Below are 998 nucleotides of genomic sequence, written 5' to 3'. Positions count from 1 at the left end.
TTTCCCTGGAGAGATAAAAGATCGTCGGAGTGTCTCGGTTGCTTCACTCTACCATCTGCTGCAGCAGCAACAGCAGCAGCAGCAGCAGCAAAGTTTTGGTGAGGAGGTGGTAGGAGACAGAGACAGGCGGAGGGACAAAGAAAGGAGACACCGCGATTGAAGACAAAGACAGCAGCAACAGCAGCAGCAACAGCAGCAGCAACAGCAACAGCAACAGCAGCAGCAACACAAACAGCAACACAATAAAAACAACAGCAGCAACAAGGAAAGAAAAGAAGAGACAAAATAAAGAAAGAGACAGAAAAATAATAAAATAAATTTATACACACCAACACAAAGACAAACAAAAACAATAAAGGAGACACACAAAGGCAGCAGCTCACTGCTCCCCTGCTGCTGCTGCTGCTGCGTCTCCCTCTCCTTGTAAGCTCCACAGCTGCTGCTGCTGCTGCTGCTGCTGCTGCTGCAGCAGCAGATCAGCAGCCTCTGGCCGAGGTACCTTTGCCCCCCGGCATTTCTTCTCCGTCAGGGGCCCCGCAGAGGGGCCCTTGCTGGCGGCCCCCTTACAGCTTCTGCTGCTGCTGCTGCTGCTGCCGCTGCTGCTGCTGCTGCTGCTGCTGTATTGCTGCGTTGACCCGAGTCTCCTTAACCACGGCAGCTCTCGCCGTGCAGCAAAGGGGCCCTGGGGGGCCCCCGGGGGCCCCCAAGGGCCCCTTGGGTCTTCATCACCCCTTGATGAAGCCCGCCCGCAGTCTTCTGCTGCTGCTGCTGCTGCTGCACTTGCTGCTGCTGCTGCTGCTGCTGCTGCTTGTCTGTTCTTGGCCTCCCTGTAGGCTATCTGAGCAGCCACAGCTGCGGGGATGTGGCAGGGTGGGCTGCTTTGTAGGTGCAGGGCTGCCGCTTGCTGCTGTTGCTGCTGCTGCTGCTGCTGCTGCAGTTGCTGCTGCTGCAGTTGCTGCTGCAGCTGTTGCTGCTGCATGTGTGGCTGCTGCATGTGC

The 998-nt window shown here is 57.0% G+C and overlaps 1 protein-coding gene across 1 annotated transcript in view; it reads right to left on the bottom strand.

Annotated features, from left to right (window-relative positions):
• Positions 1-379: 379 nt before the first annotated feature.
• Positions 380-998, bottom strand: part of EMH_0051740 (uncharacterized protein) — a gene marked incomplete at both ends in the record, with an annotated part of 3,416 nt that continues 2,797 nt past the window's right edge. Inside the window, one exon of the mRNA XM_013496798.1 lies at positions 380-998. Coding sequence (XP_013352252.1) covers positions 380-998 — 619 coding nt within the window.

This window comes from Eimeria mitis, genomic scaffold, assembly GCF_000499745.2.
Source record: "Eimeria mitis Houghton genomic scaffold, Emh_scaff2300, whole genome shotgun sequence".
Taxonomy (NCBI): Eukaryota; Apicomplexa; class Conoidasida; order Eucoccidiorida; family Eimeriidae; genus Eimeria; species Eimeria mitis.
Note: the sequence above shows the minus strand (reverse complement) of the source record. Positions and strands in the feature narration are given on the sequence as shown.